General features: G+C 39.0%; 1 protein-coding gene across 1 annotated transcript in view; it reads right to left on the reverse strand.

Annotated features, from left to right (window-relative positions):
- The window catches only part of SLC39A12 (solute carrier family 39 member 12), a 73,539-nt gene that overhangs the window by 27,697 nt on the left and 22,723 nt on the right, over window positions 1–23,119 (reverse strand). Inside the window, 6 exon segments of the mRNA XM_007446570.1 lie at window positions 265–423; window positions 4,753–4,819; window positions 11,322–11,474; window positions 14,148–14,320; window positions 18,146–18,317; window positions 22,384–22,556. Of these exon segments, the coding sequence (XP_007446632.1) occupies window positions 265–423; window positions 4,753–4,819; window positions 11,322–11,474; window positions 14,148–14,320; window positions 18,146–18,317; window positions 22,384–22,556 (897 nt within the window).

A 23,119-nucleotide genomic window follows, 5' to 3' on the forward strand; every position in this document is an offset into this window, starting at 1 on the left:
CTCTTTCCCATAAAGAATTCTCCAGAATCCAAAAAGAGTCACTTCTGGATCCAGGAAATATCATAAATGGGTCTAATTGAATTCTATCTTGAGGTACAGGAATTTTTTTTCTAGTTCTTTGCTTTTGATGGTTTACATAAATTATGAACAGAAATTATTCATCTTTCAATCATGTGCTGGAAAAAGAAGCCTAGTAAACCATGGCTAGAAATATATTATGATTTTCTCAGCAAGCAGGAAGAGTGATTCTACTGTCAGACTTACCCATTTCGTGGGGAATTTCATGACACAAGATAGCAATTGTTGTGGTCACTCCTGACTCGGATGAAGATGAGAAGGCTGCTCCTATGACTAGGCCATCTGCAAAATTATGCAGGCTGCCCCCAACCAGGATCATTATTGCTAACAAGCTAATGGTTTTGCCTAAAGAACCAAAAAAAGGTGTAAGAAGCATTAACAAAGCACTACACAGTTCATGGAATCCTTCAGTTACGACCAACTTTCCCCTCCAGCCTCGACATTCTTAAATTGCACCAGATTAAGTAACTCCACTTTGTCTCAGCTTTCAAAATAGGTCAGGACCGGAGATGCGAATACGGCGACTGATATGGCACACGGATTTATGGTCACCATTTTTCTAATGGGTCTGACTAATTATGAGATAAGTTAGGGCATTTGCTCTTCTATCCTCCTGTTCAGCTGTGCCAAAAGAAGATAAAAATAACACTGTTATAACTTTCCAAAATACATTCGATGACCTTTCCACATAATGTCTTTTGTGAAGCATTTTTAAATAATTTAAGACCCTCAGGGCAGAATGCCATTAAAATGGAGTCTATTTTCTGAAACTGTCCCAAGTCAGACTGCCCCTCGTGTCAGTCTCCTCGAGTCAACTGTCAACCTCCTGCGACTTTGTGATCATTCCCCTTTCTGGTTGGTGCTAATCACCCTCCCCTACTGCCTCCTTCACTCCCCAAATGTGACCACGGCAGAACAGCTTCCATCCCTTCCGATCCCAAAGTTAGCTTTGGAACATTTACTGAATGTTCTGTCTTTCTGACTAGACCAACTAGATGTTGAATGAAATAAAGACAAGCTGTCTTCATGCGATTCTATTACATTATATATGTTATATGATTAGTAGACAGCCAATGAAATAAACTGGACCATAATGGGTTTAATTAATGAAATAATTAGATCACATTTGGGTTCAAGTTTTTGACGGACAGAATTTCTGTTTTCAAAAACCTAAAACTGTGTATTAGTATTAGGGGTTGGAACCATTAACAAATACAAAAAGTATTCCAGGGATAACACATATTCTGACAGTGAACTACCTAGGTATACCATTTGATAAGAACAGCCATTAAAATCAATCGCTGTAGTCGTTACTCAGTTGATGTATACTGTGTGACAGGTGTTAGGAGTTGCTATTGTTACTGTTAGAACTGCCCACAATATTCTAATAACTGGACACTCAATAAAAATAGGAAGAGGTTAGCTTCTGGTTTCTGTTACCTGGTCTAAGACTGTGGAGGGACTGCACTGTAATATGGTTTACTGGGGGGATATGATTTGACTTATTTCATAGCCCACACTGTGAAATAAGGAACTTCAGTAAACAGCAGATCTAGCCCAGACTATCAGCCAGGAGCTAAGTGTATCGCCTGTGTTGGAAAGACATGCCATGCATTTTACATCTCGAAATCATGCTTTATTTAGAACCAACGCGGTGAGACTCAGTTCTATCATTCTGGTGGTTTCCTAATTCATTTCATCCTTTAACAAAAATGAGAAGATTTTAAGCAACAGTCATAAAAATACAGAATAAATATCAAAGTATTGAATTCAGCGAGTTCTTATTGGCATTGCCTGGAAGCTCTCTGAGCCTAAAAATGCAAACAGGTCACTCAGCTGTTCCTGACAATTTTCAGAAGTAAAGCTCTTCTTTGTGGAAATAAAATCAAATAATTTAAAGTAATCCATGTGACAACACTGCAGCATACAAATAAACTGTGATTTCCAATTCGTGCCTCTGTGTATGCCTACATACAGTTTTGATATTAACAGCATATATTTGGATGGAAAATCTTTACCCAATTTATACTTTGCCAAGAAACACTGCAGCCTATTTTTGTTGCCTATTATTTTGTTATCTCTGATGATGGGTTTCTAAATGTCAGATCACGGCCATGTAACAAGCCACAAGGCAAATATACATATTTGCATATAAACAACAAGGAGCACATTGTGCATGTTGTTTAAGACAACTGAAACATTACTCAGTGGAAGATAAGACAAGCGTTCACTGGCAAACCAATGTACTCATTACAGAGCTATCAATAATACTTTACCTTTCCTTCGGTACGTGGAAGTCATTTTGAGTTCCACATTTCTGACTTAGCAGAGGTTTTCCATGGTAATACCCTGGCTGGATCTTGTATCGTGCTGCTTTTTGTTTATTTAAGTCAGACTGTGGATAGGACTTTCACATCCGGAGTTCCACCAGTGAGGTAATATGAAACAAGTAATCAAATATTTGAAGCTAATTCAATATGTCCCTGGCAAAAAGGGCAGTTGCATAATTGAATTTGGATTTGTTCACTAATCATTCTGTATGCCAAGATTGATATCTGAAGTAGAAAGATATGAGGTCTACAAAATATTTGAATAAGACCATCATTATTACTTCCACTTCCATTATTACAGCCACTCTCTGCTCCTAATTTGACTAGGTGTAGCCTTCTTTCCACTTGCTTTCTTCTAAAAACAAATACAAAGAAATGTCTCTGATATACCTTCTAGGTGCCAGGCATTCTAAAATTTCTCCTGGAACTAAATATTTAGAAGGAAAAATATCACTACCAATGTCCTGAAAAAAGAATTGGACAGACTATGTAATTATATATTTTGAATCATATAAATAAATTACAGGCGTGAAAACATTAAACACATTCAGAACAGTGATTGTTACCACCTTGTTTGTTCTCATTAGCATTTATATCCTCAACTACATTGCAACCTAAGGATAAAGACCATTCCTAATTTTATTCCCCCATGCAATCACAGTGCCTAAAACATCCTCAAACATTTTTTTAAATTCATTTATTTTATTTATTTATTATTTTTGGCTGCATTGGGTCTTCGTTGCTGTGCGTGGGCTTTCTCTAGTTGTGGCGAGCCGGCTACTCTTTGTTGCGGTGCATGGGCTTCTCATTGCAGTGGCTTCTCTTGTTGCAGAGCACTGGCTCTAGGTGCGTGGGCTTCAGTAGTTGTGGTTCGCGGGCTCTAGAGCACAGGCTCAGTAGTTGTGGCACACGGACTTAGTTGCTCCGCGGCATATGGGATCTTCCTGGACCAGGGCTCAAACCCGTGTCCCCTGCATTGGCAGGCGGGTTCTTAACCACTGCGCCACCCAAGAAGCCCAAACATTTCTTGAATGAATGAAAGAATGTGAGAAAATACAGGGATGCATGCCTGAATGAATGATCACAAGGAAATTGTTGCTGCATTAGCATTTCTTAGTTCCTCAATGCTAGAGTTTAGTAGCTATGTAGTCCTGGGCAGAGACTTACCCTCTCTAATGACTGGTCTCTTCATCTGTGTAATTTGAATATTAATTATTCTTACTTCAGTAAAGTGTAAGAGGATTAAATGAGATAATCCATGTCATGTGTTTAGTATTCTACCTGGCATATAATAAGTATTCAATAAATACCTCGGTTAGTTAGAAGGTTAGTTACTTTCTTCTCAGGTAACTAACTTATTCTGATAGAATGGGCATAACTAATCATGACTGCTTAACATTAAACCATTGAGAAGTGTGTTTACAAGAGTAATACCAGTGAGAAAAATGGGGCAAGGATTCAGGAGCAACTGATGAAAACCAACACAGACCTTTTACAAAGAAAAGTTCGGGCTTCCCTGGTGGCGCAGTGGTTGAGAGTCCGCCTGCCGATGCAGCGGACATGGGTTCGTGCCCCGGTCCAGGAAGATCCCACATGCCGCGGAGCGGCTGGGCCCGTGAGCCATGGCCGCTGAGCCGGCGCGTCCGGAGCCTGTGCTTCGCAGCGGGAGAGGCCACAGCAGTGAGAGGCCTGTGTACTGCAAAAAAAAAAAAAAAAAAGAAAAGAAAAGTTCTAAGAATCATTCAGAAGCATGAGCAAAAGGGAATAAAGTCCTGACCAAAATTGGCTAATCAAATTCAGAAATAGGGAAAATCATAGAAAGAAGACAACCGGATGCGAATTATACAAACAAAATGAGTTATAGCATAAGATGTGAATAACGAGATAGCACTGATTTGAACTCCACTGTGTTAACGACAATATCATAAATGAGATAGACATTTGTGATGAATTATCAGTAGACTGCGATAGAAGACAAAAAAAACCAGTACTGTCTCCAGACTTCATGGGAAGTAAAAGGCTCAAATCATCATGTAAGCAGTATTTTAAACGAGCCTTGATAACCACGTAAGTATTTACACTAATCGAAGGAGGATCAGTTTTAAGCCGTTGGGGAAAACATTTTTAAAGAATGAAGTAACACTGATATTAACGTGCAGTAGGTTTCAAAGACTGATAGGAATGAGCCCTTATTAAAAATTTCATTGCAAAATTTTAATAAGGAAATACGTACCCAATATGAAATTTACATGGTTTTTCACATATTTATTTCAAAACAGATATAACCTCTTTCTATGGCACTTTCTATATTTAATGTTTGGATTTTTTAAAAATTGGTACTCACATTTTCTGTTGGGGGCGTTCAGACTGCCTATAGGAATTTCAGCTGCCTGTGCATCTTCTGGGCCTTTCTATTTTAAATTAAAAAATAAAATATGAATGATAAGCAATAGTCATCATTTTATCAAAAAATGAAGCATGAAGAGTTATGCTGATTTTATCAAAAGACATTTTGATCCTCCGGAGTATATTAGAAGTTTTCAATTTCATAGACAAACACAGAGGGTAGAGCCAAGAGTCTGCAAGCATGTTTTTCCCACTATCTACATGTAGATGGAAATAGCGTTCTTTTTTTTTTATCTAACCTTTTATATTAATAGTTCTCTTTTTCATTTCAGGTGTTCCTGTTTACGACGCATGGACTTCAAGATTCTTTTTTTTTTTTTCTTGCGTTATGCGGGCCTCTCACTGCTGTGGCCTCTCCCATTTGCGGAGCACAGGCTCCGGACGCGCAGGCTCAGCGGCCACGGCTCACGGGCCCAGCCGCCCCGCGGCACGCGGGATCCTCCCGAAACGGGGCACGAACCCGCGTCCCCTGCATCGGCAGGCGGACCCTCAAGCACCGCGCCACCAGGGAAGCCCCGGAAATAGCGTTCTTACATAGCTCAGAGTCTTCCATAGAGAGCTAGAGGCTACTTAGATAGTCTGTAATTCATTATTAAATTATGGAAGCCTTTATGAAACCCGAGCCGTAGGAAAAAAAAAATGATTCTTAATTCGTGACCTCAGTTGGCCCTGCTCCTGTACAGTAGACTGTGGATCTAGAATTTCTTCTGATCTTTAAGTAGATTGTGGAGAAGAAACCATTGCAAACCCAACACTTCATTTCATTCATCATAGCATAAGATGCTGTTTCTGTGGTGTTTCCAGTCAGGAAAAAAACCCAAAAAACAAAAAACTTGCTGACTAAGGAAGGAGATCAACAAACTTACAAAAGAATACAATTTTTAAAGATTTTTCATCCTTTCACATGACAGGAAGGTGAGATTTTGGAGTTGACTTCTACAAGTTGAGATGATATGATTTTATTTCAGAGACTGACTCATGGTTCAATTTCAGGAAAGACACTTTCCCCCGCCAGGCCTAAGATTCTTGTTCTATTGTATGAAAAGAATACTTCTCATGTGTCTATGGAACATGTCCTTTTAGAAGCATATTCCTATCACCCCAAATTGTGGAAACTTTGAGACAAATTTAATGTGAGACATGGGCCTCTTTTTTTTTTTAATGTAAACAGAGAAAGTAAATTTAACATTCACATGTTAGAATAACAGCAGTTATTCAAAAGATGAAATGATAGGCTATTTTTGGAGAATGATGGCTGAGAAGGTAGGATCTGAAGGATACGGATTAGAAGAGGTAGGCCTCTTGCCTGAAATTGGTGGATCTAGAAACAAAAGAAAAATGTGGGGTTTTTAAAAATTATGTTATATCAAAGCCTGATTAAGATCAAAAGACTATTAAAAGACAGGAGTTCAGATATTTATCCCAGGATTTTTTTCCCCCAAAAAGCTATACATTGTCACAGTATATAAAGGAATTTAGAGGCAAATATCTAAAACTCCTTTGATGACTGGAAAGATCTGTGAGGTCCTCTTCCTTAAAAAATTTCCTTAAAAAACAGGAAATTCGGGGCTTCCCTGGTGGCGCAGTGGTTGAGAGTCCGCCTGCCGATGCAGGGGGCACGGGTTCGTGCCCCGGTCTGGGAGGATCCCACATGCCGCGGAGTGGCTGGGCCCGTGAGCCATGGCCGCTGAGCCTGCGCGTCCGGAGCCTGTGCTCCGCAACGGGAGAGGCCACAACAGTGGGAGGCCCACGTACCGCAAAAAACAAACAAACAAACAAACAAACAAAAACAGGAAATTCAAAATGTATATCTCAGAAATGACTAAAAAACAAAACAAAACAGGAAATTGGACCCATCAAACAATCCTAAAAGTTCAAATTATTTCTATTTCTCTTTAGGTTGATCTTGCAGCTTAAATAACAAAAGAAATGGTGAGTATATTATTAGTGAGCTAGAGTAGTCAAATCGTTCTAAACTCATTGAATTAACATCCGAGACGTGCTTGTATCTTGGGGCTCTGGACCCTTCATTCACACAGAAGAAATGAGGTCAGCATTAAAGTGATTTAAAAACTAATCTCAGGGCTTCCCTGGTGGCGCAGTGGTTGAGAGTCCGCCTGCCGATGCAGGGGACACGGCTTCGTGCCCCGGTCCGGGAAGATCCCACGTGCCGCGGAGCGGCTGGGCCTGTGAGCCATGGCCGCTGGGCCTGCGCGTCCGGAGCCTCTGCTCCGCAACGGGAGAGGCCACAGCGGTGAGAGGCCCGTGTACCGCAAACTAACAAACCAACAAAAAACCAAACAAACCAACAAACAAATAAAACGAATCTCAGCCTGAAGTTATCTTCTTTCAAACCACATGTGACGTATCTAAACAATAAACACAATAAGGCTTTTGTAAAGAAATATTTTTTGTTCACATCCCTGAGTTAGCTCTAGCTCTGCAATCTACTGCCAGACTTGTATTTTGCCAGGTTAATGTGTCAGGAATAGCTTACTTCTCTCTACTCAGAATCTACTCCTGAACTGTAACCCCCTCCCCCAAGGCCATGGTTATAGGAGGCACGTTTTCTAACTATGTTATATATTTTCATATCTTTCCGGTCCCTTTACTTATGACGTTAAGAATTAAAATGGGAATATTGTTTTGAACCTTATTAGAGGTTGTGTTTTGAGAACTCACACGGAAGATCTTTGTTGTGGAAAACTCAGTGTAACAGATGGCACTTACTGTGAGACATCTCCTTGGACAGAATCACTTCTCTCCTACATTACGAACTGAACCCTCCACTCTTAGGTCCTCTAACTAACTCCTTGCTCAACGTTTATTTGGCCTCACCTAGTCATGACTAAGGATTTCTCAGACTGGAGAAACCTCAAGGTCGGCTGGTTTATGAAAACTTGTAAACAGAGTGATTAAGGATATATGTTTATTATGTCAGTCTGATCCACGTGTGTTTCAAAGAGGTGCAGAGAGCAGTGACTTGAAACTGTGGAAAATGCATTTTACCCTTGAAAACAGCTTTCAGGTGTTTGGCAAAGTTTTCCAAATAGGATTTATCATGATCAAGAACAGGCAAATCAGGAGTGGATTCTATTAATACTTATCTAGCCTACTGATTCTCATCTATTTATCAAGGAATAAAGGAAAGAAGGTAATCAAATCAGTAGAATACTTCAGGTCAGTAACCTACCAACTGGATAGTTGAAGCAGATTTGCCTCTGCCTGACTGGTCACTTAATTCAGTGTTGAATGCAAGATGGCGGGAATGTCCCATATGCCCATTAACCAGTGACATGCCCTGTTGGAGGAGGATGGTTTAAAATTAGTGCTGAAGCCAGAAGAACACAGGTGTAGCCTCTGTCAATTCCACAGTTCTGTTTAACATTTTGCTTATTGGCCAAAGGGGTAGATGACACCAAAGGGGTACTAGGAGAATTTCATCAGGATAAATACTTGCTAAAATGAATGTTTTAGGGCACAGGACTGCCCTAAAACATCATGCATAGTCTAGATGCTTTAAGAATGCAACCGCAAATTGGGGGTTAGCAAATGCAAACTAATATATATAGTATGGATAAACAACAAGGTCCTACTGTATAGCACAGGGAACTATATTCAATATCCTGTGATAAACCATAATGCAAAAGAATATGAAAAAGAATACATGTTTGTATAACTGAGTTACTTTGCTGTACAGCAGAAATTAATACAACACTGTAAATCAATTATTCTTCAATAAAAAAAAAGAATGCAACCTCAAAAATTCTAGTCATGATTTACAAAGGCATGAACAGTGGTAATTTTATATTGTCTGTTTATTTACTGCAAAATTAAATTGTGAGTTCTTTCTGATGGAGATACCAAAAGGATGATCATCGAAATTGTATTATACCCTATAACTACTAAATGAATATCTCCAGAAAGATATGCACCAATTAAAGTACTTGTAGCTTCTAAAATATTCACATTCCTTTTCTTTTACACAATATCATGAATCTTAAAATTATGTTCTTAAAACTCATTTTAAGTTCCCTGACAAGTCCAAGGACCATCTGAAATAAATATAATTTTTGAATGTTCAGAATTTATTTCACTCATTTCCACCTGGTTACATTTCTAATTATTATGCATAAGTTGATATGTTGGCTTTCTGAATTAGTTTTTCCAGTCCATGAATGCTAGTCTTTTGTGTATAAATGGGGATCTTATTATTGTCTTTAATGCTTATTTAGATTAGAACTCCTTTTGTGGAGGTTCAGTTTCTAAATTTTTAGAGAAAGTGGGATTCCTAAGTTTTTAAGAAAGTGTTGGGATTGAAAGTGTCATTCCTAATTCCTGAATTACTATAGTACCTTAGCTTGGGCCCCAGGCCAAAGAACAACCCTAATTCATTAAAACAGAAACAAATTTCTACAGAATTTTGTTTAAAATCTATGTATTGTGAAAAGTTTCAAATATACAAAAAAGCTAAAAGAACTGTGATGTCAACACTCAGATATTCACTCCCTACATCCTATCATTGACATTTTATTACACCTATTTTATCACCCATCTATCTATCTACCATCCTTCTATCCATCCATAAACCACCTTATTTTTGATGCATGAAATAGAATTTTACAATAAATTTAGGGAGGATAATAAAGAACAAGTGCTGATATTTTAAAAGATAGTAGTCTTTTCAAAGACTTTAAAAAGATAGTATACCAAAATGTTCATTGGAGCTTTATTTACAATAGCCAGGACATGGAAGCAACCTAAGTGTCCCTCAACAGATGAATGGATAAAGAAGATTTGGCACATATATACAATGGAATATTACTCAGCCATAAAAAGAAATGAAATTGAGTTATTTGCAGTGAGGTAGATGGACCTGGAGTCTGTCATACAGAGTGAAGTAAGTCAGAAAGAGAAAAACAAATACCGTATGCTAACACATATAAATGGAATCTAAAAAAAGAAAAAATCGTCATGAAGAACTTAGGGGCAAGACGGGAATAAAGACACAGACCTACTAGACAGTGGACTTGAGGATACTGGGAGAGGGAAGGGTAAGCTGGGACAAAGTGAGAGAGTGGCATGGACATATATACACTACTAAACATAAAATAGATAACTAGTGGGAAGCAGCCACATAGCACAGGGAGATCAGCTCGGTGCTTTGTGACCACCTAGAGGGGTGGGATAGGGCGGGTGGGAGGGAGGGAGACGCAAGAGGGAAGAGATATGGGGACATATGTATGCGTATAACTGATTCACTTTGTTATAAAGCAGAAACTAACACACCATTGTAAAGCAATTATACTCCAATAAAGACGTTAAAAAAAAAATACCGATAGCATCAGTTACTCAAGGAACATGACTATAACATATATTGCTTCTGCTTATACCTACAATACCTAATTAATAGAAATTAATAAAGACTTGTTTTCTGAGTAAAAAAAAAAAAAAAGATAGTAGTGTTTGCTTGTTTAAAAGTTTGTTTAAAAAAGTCTTTTAAAAGATAGTAGTGTTGGGCTTCCCTGGTGGAGCAGTGGTTGAGAGTCCGTCTGCCGATGCAGGGGACACGGGTTCGTGCCCCGGTCCAGGAAGATCCCACATGCCGCGGAGCGGCTAGGCCCATGAGCCATGGCCACTGAGCCTGCGCGTCCGGAGCCTGTGCTCCGCAACGGGAGAGGCCACAACAGTGAGAGGCCTGCGTACAGCAAAACAAACAAACAAACAAACAAACAAACAAAAAAGATAGTAGTGTTTGCCCTGAGTACAAGCATTTTATAGTATGTGAACGGAAAGAAAGTCAGGGAATAAGCAGAAAGCCATGAAGACTGCAGAATCCCAGGACTTTGTAGGGAATTTTTTACAAGCATTTATGTTTTTAACTATCCCACAAAACTGTTCATCTATTTTCTTATAGGGTAATATATAAGAGCAAAAAGAAACAAAATCTAAAAATAAGCCACATTGCATTTTACATTTCATCATATATGTAGAAATTGATCAAATGCAGACACAGTGAAAGCAATTATTCAAGCTGAAAAAAAGATTTGCTGGAATTCCCACTCCTGAGCTTCTTGTTTGCATAATTTTAAATGTCCTTAAGATAGAAAACGATGCATAATTTTTGGAATTTTCAAAGTTTTTGTTTGCTTGTTAATTTGTTTTGGGTTAAGAAAGATACCCAAAACACAGATTGGTAGCTAGGCCTTTAAACCCCTTCATTCTCAGACATGAAATATTCTCCTGTTTCTAAACTAGCCAGGGAAGTCAAAAAGGAGGCTGTAATAAGTATAGTAATGGGCCAGCAACAGATGTTTGAAAAATTAATAATCACGCTTATAGGGAAGCTCTCAGTCAGAATGATCTGTGTGTCCTAGAAATTGGAGTCCCATCCCTTAAATAGACAACCTCATGAAGATGTTAATTACTTTTGAACAAGTATTTCTGAAATAAAAGACAAATATCATGAAGCCCTAACATAAAAGGTAAATAAAATTTAAAATATACCTCGGCACTTGGTGACACAAGAAGAATAAAACATTTTTCTATTAAGAAAAATCCATGGATGCCTCCAATTAATCCCAACAGTTTCCAAATATGGTCCTTGTTTTCATGGAAATGTCCAAACTCTGAGGCTTCCTGCTCATGTAAACCAAGAACCTAAAAAGAAAAGAGACGGAAAGAAATAACTTTTGATGACTTAAATATTATTTAGTAGGTCCACTGTTGAAAATATATTCAATTTCCATTCTGGGGAACCCCATGACAACACCTGAATTCATTCAAAGCCCAGTTTGCTTTTAGATGTATGAATACTTCCGCTATATGATATAATCATGGCCAAATAAGATGTGAAAAAAGAAAGGAGAGCTTTGAAAAGCTGCTGCTAATGAGTAGACTAAAGCCTAAGCTTATTTCAGCAAGTGGCCTAAATTTTCATACATTCTCAGTCCTTTAGCTGAATTTTTTTCCAGTTCAATCCATCCCAATTTGCACAGCAATGCTTTATAACAAATCAATATTTTTTATATCCAAAACAAATATAAAGATACATTTCATCCAGGGTTTATTCTCCCCATGCCCCATAGCAATTAAAACTTTTAATAAATGTTCAAATAAGTAAGAAATCCACCTGAAGGACTTTTTCCATTGAGTGCATCCTGTATGCCCAGCAACACTGTCAGCTCTCTGGGACACAAAAGGATACTAGAAGAGCATTAGGAATTTTCCTCTAGTTGACTCATCCCACTGCTTGTCTTATCCATTTGTTGACCTCATGATTTCTTGTGAGCTAGTAATCAGAATGTATCATATTCCCTCCCCAGGAGAAGACAGTTTGGGAAATATTGTGGTTTCCATATTTAGGATATTACTAACCATTAAATTTAGAAAAGAAAAAAATTATATGTGTATATGTTCATATAAATAGTGTATAGATATTTATGTATATATACATATACATATTGATACATATGTATACATGTGTGAGTATATGTATGGATCTCCATATACACATTGAGTGTATGGACATAACTAAAGACATATACACGTTAGTCCACTTTTTCTTCTGGTCAAGACTTAAAAGGACAGGCACCTAATATTTGGAATTACCATTATGTCACAAAACAGAGGATGTTGTCATGTCAGAAAAGAAAACAGAGGAAAACCTCACAATTTCAGAATAAAATGTACATCTTCAAGTTGAATCAATGCAGCTAGTTAAAAGAGGAAATAGTGACAGTGGGATTTTTCTCATTTCTGTGCAGACCTTTAAACACTTGCCGTGCATCACATTCAGGAACCACTGATTTTTCTAGCTTTCCACCACACCTGTACGGCATCTATCTTCCTCTTCCCAATAACTTATGTCCTCCTCTCTTTCCTCAAGTAAAGCAACTGCCTTCTAAGTGAAACCCAGCTAAGTTCCCCTCTGCAAATATGTCTCTGTAGGGCCGGTGGACAGTCCCACTCCCCCTAATGTCCACCCCTGCTGCCTTGGGCTGTGTACTCTCCCACTCGGGGAGACCCAGGCAGCCTTAAGAGCCTGTTGCTATTTCCCAGGATCCTGGGCAATGAACAGCTCTGCACCCACTGCAGTGACCTAGAAACAGGCTTCGGCCACCGCCTCAAGCCAGTAAGCCCTGAAATATTTGCTGAAAATTAGATTATAAGGGAAATTAAAACTAATAATGGTTTGTTTCATTTCTCCAATGCTCACTTTGCAATTTTCAGAACACGTAATAATTTCTGAGCCTCTAAGCAACAAGAGGGACCCTGAAGGAAATTGCCAGAGGCTTGTGGAAAATTTTAACATCTCAGACTTTGTGAGAGGTGGGAGAAATCATTGGCAGCATTGTCCATCATGAGAGATTTCAGGAGGAATACATAACCTCATCTGAAGACCCTTCTCCCTGAACTCTTCTGCATCTCTGGTTCTAATCCTTTCATCTCTGACAAAGAGCCTCTGAAGACGTCAGCAAAGAGCCAGCTTCCTGGAGATTGTATGTTTCTTAAAGGAAATCTAGATGCTAATAGTTGGGCGAGAGAGAGAAATTCATTTTGATGGTTCAAACGAAGAGAGGTTAATGGTGGTGCTATGACAGAGGTGTGGGCAGGTGTCAAGGGTATGAACGAGGGATAATGAGACACCCGGAAACTGGCAACCCCAGGGAACCATTATCACTCTTAGGGCTGAAAGGGCAAAGGGCAAAGGTTGGAAATAACTGAAGCTCAATTACTGAAGCTCCATGGGAGATGAAGTTAGGGAGGAGGCCTCCTGCAGGTGTATTACTGCCCGTAATCAGCCGCTTCTAGAGCCAGTGCTGGAGGGAGGGAGCGGGGAAGAGATACCCCTGCCACTCTGTCCTCCTGCCCTGGCTTTTCTGTTGTGCACCCACTGGGGGAACTCAAACAACAGTCCAGCCTGCAAGGGAGCTGAGGGCATGCAATCTTCAGGGGCAGAAAAGACAGCTGAGAAGAGCAGAGCATGGATCTGATGAGGGTTGGGGGCCACTGGAGAAAAACCAGTACATCTTATAGCCCATTCGTTTTTATTTATAGATACGTACACTTCCTGAATTTTTGTTAATAGGAATCCATATCTGATCACATATTTTTAAATTTCAAAAGTAAGAATAACCTGGTGGATCTAATGATTAATCATCTCTTTTCTCCTACAAGGGCTTTGGGGAAATAATACTGATTATCACGGAAAACACTGGCCACTGTATCTATGCATCCACGTCACTGTGAAATTCTGCATAAACACCTCCAGTGGCACAAAGTAAAGAGAAATTAGAAACACTCCATCTGAAACGGAAAATAGCTACCTACCTGAGGAATCAGATGGAGCAGAGCATCCCCGGAAAGTGTCCCAACAGCCAGACCCACAAACAGCTGTAAAATGAGCCGATAGCTCTCCTCGCAGCAGTGGAAAAGGGTCAGGGTCGTCCCGAGCATGGAGCCCAGCGTGAGCAACATCACTGCCATGGTGCTGTAGCCGTATTCTGAGCCAAAAAGGAGATTGCAAAACAGTCAGAGCCCCTACGAGGGCCTCTGCCAGTGAACATGCTAGAAGAATCCAGCCTATACTATAACCGATAGGGATACAAAATTGTTTTGTGAGTGCTATATTGGGTAAAAGGTTTCAAGGCTTTAATCTGTAAGGAAAAGAATGAAAAGACTTTCTCCAAATCACTCCATTGCTTTGAAGTTATCCTGACTACCCCTTATGAAAAAAATCACCCTAGCAAGCAAGGAGCTAGCTTACCTCCTACCCCCAAAGAAAATAATTTCTCTCACTTTAAACTACAACCTCTATTGACAGACACTGGTAATATTTGTCATTTAATTTCATTTAAACATTTCGAAGGCAAGGAAGCAAGGTTACAGAAGGAGCATATAGTTTGGGCCATTGTAGATCAATATTTGTGGACAAAATGAGTACTTTCTCACAAAAATTCTCAAAATTATTTGTAGTGTCAGAAGTGTTTATTATCCTCAGTGACTAAAACGAGCGACTGTATTGGTAAAAACGGATCAGTCAATGTGTAATGGATGATAATATAAATTTGGACAGCCTAACTTTTGGATTATTGCAATAAGTGTTTATAACCCATAAAATTTATTCTGTATTTCTAAGCCTCTAGATTTTTTAAATGTTCAGAAAGTGCAATTTTTTACAATTATTCAAACAGAAACAAGTAAGTAGGAGGGGAGAAGAAATAAAAGGGTAAAGGGAGAAAGAGAAAGAGAAAGATTAAGAGAAAGAAATGGCTTTCAGAGTCAAGTATATATGATTTTGGAATAAAGTGTATTCAACCATTTTCCTTTGGTTGCAGATATCCAGAGCAAATACTCTGTTTCAACTTAGAAGTTACTAATGTCAGGCCAAATGGTTTGTAAACAAGGAAGGTAGGTAATTACAAAATTAAACGATCATTTCCTTTCGTGACCACAGATAGATAAAAATAAATCAAACAATTTCAGCTATCATACTATTGCACTTAAAGCCCATTGTGGATTTTAAGAAATTACCATCTTAAAATGTGTTATAACTGAAGATGTTGCACCCTCATCATTCTTGTACTTTTCTGGGACAGTCATTCTCCACAGTAGGTCATGTTAATGACACTAGCTGGTAAGATGACAATAGGCTTGTGATGTGAAGAGGACCCTTATTGAATTATAAGCTAAATTATACAGAGATCGAACATTAAAATAAAGTTGGTAGTGTACTCAGAGGAGGCAAAAAACTTTCACGCTTTGATTTTTCCCACTCTCACTGCTACTCCTTCGCTGCTAGGGAAATGTATAAAACGGCTGTTGTTCAACAGATACAGAGTTTCAGTTTTGCAAGATGAGACATTTCTAGAGATCTGTTACAGAGCAATGTGAAAATATTTAATACTACCAAACCGTACACTTAAAAGGGTTGAGATGGTAAATTGCATGTATTTTTTACGACATTAAAAAAAAAAACAGAAATAGTCTGGAATGATCATACACCTGCCTAGAGGTTTTATTTTGCTCTAATTTAATACCTATGTTGTTAAAAAATCCCTAGAGATATTTAACCAAGTTTCACATCCCATTCTTCCACAAATAGACTCTCAGTGGGAAAGTGATTCTTCTTGACTAACAGATAAATTAAAGACATTTGAAGTTTAACATGAGCACCTGGGTGCCTAATAAAGTTCAAAGTTGCCACATTTTTATGGTGGCTACAAAAGATCAGAAAATGTCAGGAACTCAACAAGGACCAATTAGGGGCTGACATTTCCCAGGCAAAAGGCAAAGTTTCAAGTTCTTTAATCCTTCTACCTTCCCCATTGTCCTGAGGGCAGCTACAGTGTGGTTTTGGAAGAGAAAGGATGTTTCATTCCTTGGGAGCTTGTAAATCTTTCTTGATTGGAGTCAGATTTGATATAAATCTTTCCCATCCTTACAACAGAACTGGACCTACCAACTAAATTCTTAACCAACCCTGAGCAGCTTCTTTGAACAGGCCTGAAACGATTTCTACATGGCCATAGCATTCTTTCCTGGAAATTCAATTGAAGGTGGTGGTTAGGGGTTGCATTTCAGCATACCGAACACTGTGTTCTTAATAACGTCTCCTGGGTCGTCCTCTCTTTAACGTCTTACATTCCTGTAATTTCAAAAGGCCAACAACACAAACCTTTCTCTTTAGTTATACGATGCAACATTTTAAATTGAGGACGGTTATGTTTTTCTAGGTTCTTTAGTGAGTATGACTTGTTTGGATTTTTCTCAGGAAGACTATTTCCTAGAAGGGTCTAGAAGTTAATTTAAAAGGGAATTAAGCTTTTTTCATGGATCTTCAGTCCAAAACCCTGTTTCCAATTGGCCTGTATAACCAGACCCTGTGCCAGGGAGGTGTCTGGTTATACAGATCCATTTTTAAGCCATCACTGACCGCAAGGTGTTGAATTATTTAGCTGCTCACTTTTAATGAAGTTTTTTTTCCTCTCAGTGAAAGTGGAGTCTTAGATATATAGACCTGGCATGTTTTTGTTCACAATCTTCAAATGAATCACTCGATGTAGAATCCATTATGAGTTAGAAATAAGTAACTGAACAATTCTGCTATGATGGGCATTGCAGACTACCTCAAAGAGAAAGAAAAGCAGTTCTGAAAAATATGTAAGGCCCTCAGATCAATGGTAATTTTTTTTTTTTTTTTTTTGCGGTACACGGGCCTCTCACTGTTGTGGCCTCTCCCGTTGCGGAGCACAGGCTCCGGACGCGCAGGCTCAGCGGCCATGGCTCACGGGCCCAGCCGCTCCGCGGCATGTGGGATCTTCCCGGACCGGGGCACGAAGCCGTGTCCCCTGCATCGGCAGGCGGACTCCCAACCACTGCGTCACCAGGGAAGCCCGGTAATATTTTAAATATAGTTAAATGTCACATTTTTACTATCCATCATAGATGTTCTTAGGCCACCACTTTTTTTCTTTTGACTTTTAAACGTCAGGTGCTTTAAATTTACAGAATGCATTTTTGTACGCATTAGCCCATTGGAACTTCACTGGTATACTGTGAAGTCTTAGAGTAGTGTTCACCTACTACAGTGATGTTATGGGTCACAGGTGAGTGTGAATATTGATCCTTTCACTTCCTGGGGCTGCCAGCCACAACCGGGAGGCTGGCACCTCCTTGCACTGGTCACCTCCATCCCAGAACAGCCTCTTTGGTTTACCCCAATGTGTCTTCATTTTTACTGTGTGCCATAGTGTGGAAATGGATAGGAAGCCCTGTACTATCACTGCTTCCCACTGTGCAGAGAAAGAGACGGGCTTGGGATATAAAGAGATCGCTGAAGATAACAGAGTTGGCTGGGGAAGGAAGGCATGACTCAGCTCTGCATTTCTGATCGCAACACCGATGCCCTTTCTCATATACCAGGCCACCTCTCAACTATGGACTTTGAACTTGGTCCATGCTTGAGTCAAATACAGGGGACAAACTTGATTTATATAAGTTATACACAAAATATAAAATATTCGTTGGAAGGCAGTATAGTATAGGTGGTTAAAAACAGCTTGTCTGGGTTTGAATCCCAGCTCTATCACTTACCAGCTGTGTGTCCATGGGCAAGTCACTTAACTTCTATGTGCTTCAGTTTCCTCATCTCTAAAGTGAGGATAATAATAATAATTTCTAGCTGGTAGCACTGTGTGAGGACTCAATGAGCTGATCAATGTAAAATGCTTAGAGCGGTGCCTGGTATATGGCACGTATCCTTCACTCACCATCATTATCGCATACACTGTGTGCATTAGCTCTCCGAGGGAAGAACCAGAACTTACTCTCCGGAGTGGGGGGTGCCAGCTTTGCTTGTTGGTCGTGGGGCAGCTGGAAAGAACAGCTCAGCAATTGCTGGATGATTCCTGGACTCATTTGCTTAAAGTCCTCCTTAGAAATGGCTGAAAGCTTGCTCTGTAGAAATATCTCCACAAATTGTCCAGCAGAGAAGCAAGTCTGCAGGAGGAAGACCAGACACTGTCACCATCCTCAGCACTGAACCAAATTCCCCATCGACAACCATTCTTGAGGAGTCAGAACTAAGTGGAAGGGTTCAAGTCAACCCTTCCACATGAAGCCATTACTATGTGTGTCTCCCTGAAGGCTTTTGTCCACAAATAACTCCCCAGGATTATCTTTCACCTCTGATTAAAGCAGCTGTATCTCACTTTCACTCTGAGTATTATATAGCAGGAGTTTTGCACACTTTTTTCTTTCCTGAAGAGATGCACCATGTTTTACAATGTGTTGGACAGTGTTCTAACCAGCAGCCTAAGGAAAGCTTGAGGGGGGATGGCTTTGTATTATTAACAAAGCTAAAACTTCACAGGATAAACAGGAGCTCTGAGGTAATGAGGTCATCGTCTTTAATATTCTCTGATTTAGCAAGCCTTTGTAGGCAACATGCATCTTCAAAAGCAATAAAAGTAAAGGTAATATTTTAAAAAGTGAATGCTGTATCAACTCACTGGTGTGTAAACACTGAACGATATGGCTACCTCTGTCCCTTGACAGCCTTCCACCACAAAAACAGTTGAAATCACTGTTATTGCCTACTGATTTCACTAATTTTTATCTAGATCTTTGTGATTTTTTCCATATTGTATAGGGATATTTATGAGATAAGAAGTAGAAACAGACAACAAATGAAACGGGTCTCTAAAAATTGCCTCAAAGCATCTGTCCATTTCAGAAGTGTTAAGTGCTGACATTTTGTGCATCAAAAATTACACTGAAAAGTTTTTAAATGTGGATGAGAAGGGTGTATAGTTTCGCTAGCACAAATGCGTGTGTTCTACTGAAATAAGACCCCAATGCAAGATCAGTGTGGTCTTTAGTTACAGTAAGGTATCTTTAAAAAAAGTCAGTGATGTATACGAAGATTGTCTGATCTGTGTAGAAAGTAGGGATTTTAAACAAAGGCACATGGCTAATCAGAAAATAATGATGACACATTTGCTGGATTCTCCCACATAAAAATCCTTTGGGATGCTTCCAAGGGTTAAAAAGCTTTATCTTGATTGGGAGATGTTTGCTTGCATGGAACACAACCTACTCAAACCAGCAGGCACCAAGGGGAGGATGCATGAAGCTTACAGAGGATGTCTGAGATGGGAAGGACAGCCACATTTCAAGAGGAACTGAACCAGAAGCTGGAAAATTAGAACCAATGACTTTCCTCCGTCTCTTTGGGGCTTAGTATTTTCTTCTTTCTGTTTCCCTCTGCAGACATCTACTTCCCTTCGAAGTCTGGTCTTCTCTCTTTAATAAACACATGGCCATATAAGCCCTGACCCTAAGGTGATCTTTCCATCCAAGAACCCAAGATTGGATTGAGTCTGCAAATCCTGACAGACCTGACTGGCTCAGCAAAGCTATAGATGGGTTTTCTTGGTCCAATACCCGTTTGATTCCATCAATTTTGCCCCCGAGATAGGAGGTGGGACCATGCTCTTCAAACATGGCTTCTGGACCAGCACTGTGGGTGAGAAAGACATTTCTCAGAAAGGGATTGGGTAAGAACTCCAAAAGTTTTCTACTACAAGAAGCAGCAGCAGAAAGCTACACTTGTGATTTTTTTCCCCTTTATCAAAATAATTTACACCAAAGACAATAGTCTCCTTTGTACCATTTATTAATCATGGAATAGAATTACTTCATCATTAAAAATACTGGCAACAATAAAGGGAAACTAACAACAAACTTCTGATAATGAATCCTTCATGATAAACATTCTCATTGAAAAATGCCTGCCTGGGAAGTAAGAGAGTGGAAAGATAAACAAGAAAAGAATGCCATGCATCTTCCCGCAGTTCACTGTCAAGGAATTGAATAGTTTCTAGTTTTAGAATACCTTCTCATCGAGTAAGGTTATTCTATTATAAGCGTCTATGCCCTTGATATTTACTTGCTGTTCCTGTACTATTTAGGTTATTGTTGCATTAAATTTCTTCTGAAATCACTAACACAAATGTCCTTAAAAGGGATTCATTATAGCCTATAAAATTTTGGTAGAGAAAATGTTTTTAATGAAGAAGAAAATAGAATGGAAGTTTAGATTTATCCAGTCAATAACCTTTGAAATAGTTTTATTCCTTCACATAAAACTTCAACATACTTGCACACTTGTGTTGACATCATCAGATTCCTGTGGAAACTTTACAAACACATTCTCAAGTGTTGCTTCTGGAACTTTAGTTGTGAGAATCCCTTGGAGGGCTTGTTAAAAGACAGGGTGATGAACTCCACAATTGCAGGGTATAATTCAGTAGCTTCTGGGGTGGGTGGGACCTGAGAATTTCCATTTCCAACAAGGTCCCAGGTGCTGCTGTTACAGCTGGTGCAGGGACAACACTTTGAGGACCACCGGCCTAAACAATATAGGTAGGATCTCCAGATCTAGCCTCTTACCTTAGGGTCCCCTCAAAAGTCACAAAGAAAGTGACATGTTGGAACAGAGAAGAATTGAGAAAGAGGTTGTCTTGTTTATCTTGCAGAGTCAGCACAGAAAATGATTATTACCGTTCCTAGAAGATGCATGCCTTAAGTAGGTAACCCCTAAATATTGAGAAATAACCTTTATTCTTTGTGCAAATAGGGTCTCCATTAGACAAATGGGTTCCCTTCTAAGAGCTGGCCCTGAAGAAACATTTAAAGAGACTTCACAAATAAGGATTAATATAGGCATCAACTCTTGTTACCTTCAGTTGAATACACTAAGTGTGAGTTTGAAAGAATCAGCTTTAATGGATGTGTTTGATATGTGGCCTAATTAATAGAAATTCACTTTTTAAAATATATCGTAGCAAAAATATATGATAATGCCTGATCATTCATAACTTACAGGAACGACCTTCACTATTGTTAGAAATATTTAAGGAATTTTGCTCTTTTAAAATACAGATTGTGCTTAATAGGAATATTAACTCAGCCAAGATATAAATAACAAAAATAGTTTTATTTCTTTAAATCAACATTTCTCAAACAGCATAGTTGTTCAGAGCACAGAATATGCCGTCAGACAACCTATGGATATACCTCAGTTTCTGTGAACTTAAGCAACTAATTATTAGCTCCATGCCTCAATTTCCTAATCTGTAGGATGCAACCATATAACCTAACTTCATACAGCCGTTGTAATAATTGCATGAAGAACGCAGGTGAAATTGTGCAGTGTCTAATACATAGTATTAATTTACTCATTAAATGTAAGCCATTATCATGGAATATCAATTTTTCAAGATTTTAAAAAATAAGGGCAGGGAAGGTTTCCATGTGTAACAGAGTCTGAAAAATGCTCGATCCAATAAGATTAAAGAATTTTATTTACTAAAGGACCTCCCCAGACACATTAATATGCTACAGTGCAATAGGCATCTTCAGTATTTCCCAGTCAGATTTGACCATAGCACGCCTTTTCAAGAATTATCTAGGTAGACTAGTGAAGGTACTTTGGAACACAACTTTAGGAAATAAGAATATGAACACGTTTATAGGATCATATATCACCTTTTCTCAAAAACCTTCTCAGTGCTACCTACTATACCAATATTTCTCTGTTGCTCACAATCCAAAGTAATCTCTTCATAATCTAATCTAACTTTAAAGCGTTCATTCATCATTGTACGTTTTTATATAATGTCTATATCCTCCCACTACCCTGTTAGCTCCATAGGAGCCGTGCCTATTTGTGTTCAATTGTCTATCCCTGTTGCCCATGACGGTGACTAGCACATAGTAAATGCTCAGAGGTTTGCTGAATTAATTATTCATGCATTCAGTATGGACCCAGTGGAGGAAAGAGTAATATATATCATTCTCCTAAATATCTTGACCTCAAGTTTATGTCTATAGAGACCCACTTGTAAAAAGAAAAAACCCTGCCCACACTGTGGAAATAGAATATTTTTACATTTAAGGAAATCTACATTATCTTTTAACTTTTCAACAACTCTCAGAGAATGTTCACAGCTACTTCCTTTGACAATAGCAAATGATGGTACAAGAGGAATAATGATAATACCTGATCCCAGGAAACTGGACTGTCATCTGATCCTGGGTCCTCGGGTACAGATAGATTAGGGTAGGCCCAATCGTGGATTGTTAGGTTGTTCTGTTTCCTTTGAAGTTGATGGATTCTATCTTTTCTGATACAGGTATTTTTAGTCCAGAGCGTGTTGAGGAGTTGGTCTAGTTCTAGAAATTTCATACAAAATCCGGTGTCACACAGAATAAAGACAGGCCAGTTTCAGAATAATCACAATTTCACAGGGCCACGGCACAGATATTTACTAAGTAAATTTCTAAGTTCTAATGAAAAGCCAAGGTTTCACTCTGAACAAGAATAGAGAGCATTTAGGGACTTCCCTGGTAGTCCAGTGGTTAAGACTCTGTGCTTCCAATACAGAGGGTACAGGTTCAATCCCTGGTCAGGGAACTAAGATCCCACATGCTGCACGGCATGGCCCAAAAAAATAAATAAATAAAGAGTATTTATACTTCACATGGTTAACGATTCTCTCACAAGATCTTGAGATCTTAGGGCTGAACCATGATGAAATGAGCACTTCCAAAAATGGAATGCCTTCTGGTAAGTCAACTAATTCTTTTTCTAGGTGTTCCCTATAAAAATGTAAACAAAAGATGAAACTGATTTAATCCTTAGAAAATGTATTCCCTTTAGGCACTATACATCCTTAGTAGATTAACTTTTTTTTTTTTTTTTGTGGTACACGGGCCTCTCACTGTTGTGGCCTCTC

The sequence above is a fragment of the Lipotes vexillifer genome, unplaced genomic scaffold, assembly GCF_000442215.2.
Source record: "Lipotes vexillifer unplaced genomic scaffold, Lipotes_vexillifer_v1.1 scaffold229, whole genome shotgun sequence".
Classification (NCBI taxonomy): Eukaryota; Metazoa; Chordata; class Mammalia; order Artiodactyla; family Lipotidae; genus Lipotes; species Lipotes vexillifer.